Source organism: Temnothorax curvispinosus, unplaced genomic scaffold, assembly GCF_003070985.1.
Source record: "Temnothorax curvispinosus isolate PA1 unplaced genomic scaffold, ASM307098v1 QBEX01012882.1, whole genome shotgun sequence".
Taxonomy (NCBI): Eukaryota; Metazoa; Arthropoda; class Insecta; order Hymenoptera; family Formicidae; genus Temnothorax; species Temnothorax curvispinosus.
This window is the reverse complement of record NW_020222662.1, coordinates 1-1,743: the sequence shown is the minus strand read 5'-3', so window position 1 is coordinate 1,743 and position 1,743 is coordinate 1. Positions and strand designations below refer to the sequence as shown.

Below are 1,743 nucleotides of genomic sequence, written 5' to 3'. Positions count from 1 at the left end.
TGGATAGCTTAATGTCAGAGCAATTATTTCTCATCAAGCAAAACCAATGACTAAACCATCAAGCAAACAAACAATCCAGGTTCTGTTCTCAGTTTTGTTTCCTCATGTATGACATAAAGAAGTTTTTAATGGAACCAATATTGTCCCATTGTGATAGAAACAAGAACCATAAATTTCAAAGATCCATAACTATCCAAATAAATCTTAAAATCCTTAGAAGGCAAAAAATTCAAATAGCAAGAGCAAAAACAAATTACCTGGCCATACTGGGGTTCGGGTAGCTCGCCAGTGGCCGGCACGACGTTCATCACGCCGTCGTCCACGTTGCAAACGTACAGCTGATTGCTGCAGCTCTCGCCGAAGGGCACGCCGGTGCCGCCGTACACCATCAGCGCGTTGCCGCGCAGTATCACCGCGTTCGACGCCAGCTCGTTCGGCATGTTCTCCTGGCCGGGCAGCCGCTTCCACCGCTCGCTGACCAGGTTGAAGCGCCACAGCTCCTTGAACAGCGGCTTGCTGGCGTACCACGTCTGGTCGTTGCGCATGTCCGGGTCGGTGTCGGACACGCACGGATTGAATCCGCCGTACGAGTACAGATTCCGATGGTCGCACGCGATCCGGTGGCCGCTCCGCGCCTTCGGCCGCTCCCGCCCGTTCGCCCTGTGCTTGGTGAACACAAACGGCTTGAACGTGTACATGCTTCCTCCGTCGATTCTCACCCGCCCGTCGTTCACCCGGTGAATCCGAACGTCGCGTCGCGCGACGAGTAAGCGCTCAAGCGACGAAAGCGATCTGAAAGACTCGGCGCACTACGTGGCTCTTCTCCTCGGCGGGGCTGCGTCGCGTATCGCGCTCATTCCTAACCTCCAAGAACGGTCAACCTAACCTCCACGCCCGCTCCACAGGCCTCACCTACTTTACAGGTGTCAAATCCGTCTAACCTAAGGCGAGATTTGTCTATCTGAGAACTCTCTCATCCGCGTGGCACGAAACTCGCGAACAAACCGATACCTGGGTGGATCTCGGGGAAGAACTGCAGGTCATCCTCGCGCGGACAAGATTCGCGACACGCGCCCCTCTCTTTCCGCCCTCTGACGCGCACGGCGCTCGTCGGAACGACGATCAAGCGGATCAAGTGGAGTCGCTTTTCCCGTGACCGCGACAAAGGGTTCAGAACGGTTCTTCACGCTCTCGCGACGACGGCCGACGTCGGACGCACTCTTCTCGAGTGTGTTCTCTCTTGAGGGCTCGAAGTGCTCGAACCTGGAGGTCGCCGTTCACTCCGGCTGCTGCATTCCGATATTCACCGTCAGCAACTTTCAGTAATGAAAATCTATAGTACACGTGACGTAAAATATAGATTTGCAGTACTGATGACAGTGAATATAGGTGGAAGCACATAAAATTACAGGAGCCATAGGCAGAATGCAGAAGCCATAGCGCATGCGCTGTGGTATTACTTTATCTGCCTATGGCAGAATGGCAGATATCGTAGCGCATGCGCTATGGTTTCTGTATTCTGCCCATGGCTTCTGGATTTTCAATTTACATAAAAATACATAATGCATAGCCAATAGCCACGGGCATAGGCACATACATTCTCATTGTAGCCGGTCCTAAAGAAAAGTGATTAAGAACAAAGAACAAATTTATATTGATTAACACGTAAGTATTCTCATTATTTAATTATCAACGTAATGAAAATACGATCTGACAATGACCGTATATAATTATATTAGTGTG

At 50.9% G+C, this 1,743-nt stretch overlaps 1 protein-coding gene across 1 annotated transcript; it reads right to left on the bottom strand.

Annotated features, from left to right (window-relative positions):
• Nucleotides 1–125: 125 nt before the first annotated feature.
• LOC112462871 (kelch domain-containing protein 10-like) lies at nucleotides 126–1,334 on the bottom strand. Its single transcript, XM_025028935.1, has 2 exons — nucleotides 1,012–1,334; nucleotides 126–941 (listed from the first exon to the last, which is right to left on the bottom strand). Exon 2 carries the CDS (start codon nucleotides 696–698, stop codon nucleotides 126–128), a length of 573 nt encoding a protein of 190 aa, XP_024884703.1. The 5' UTR covers nucleotides 699–941; nucleotides 1,012–1,334.
• Between the last annotated feature and the right edge of the window lie 409 nt (nucleotides 1,335–1,743).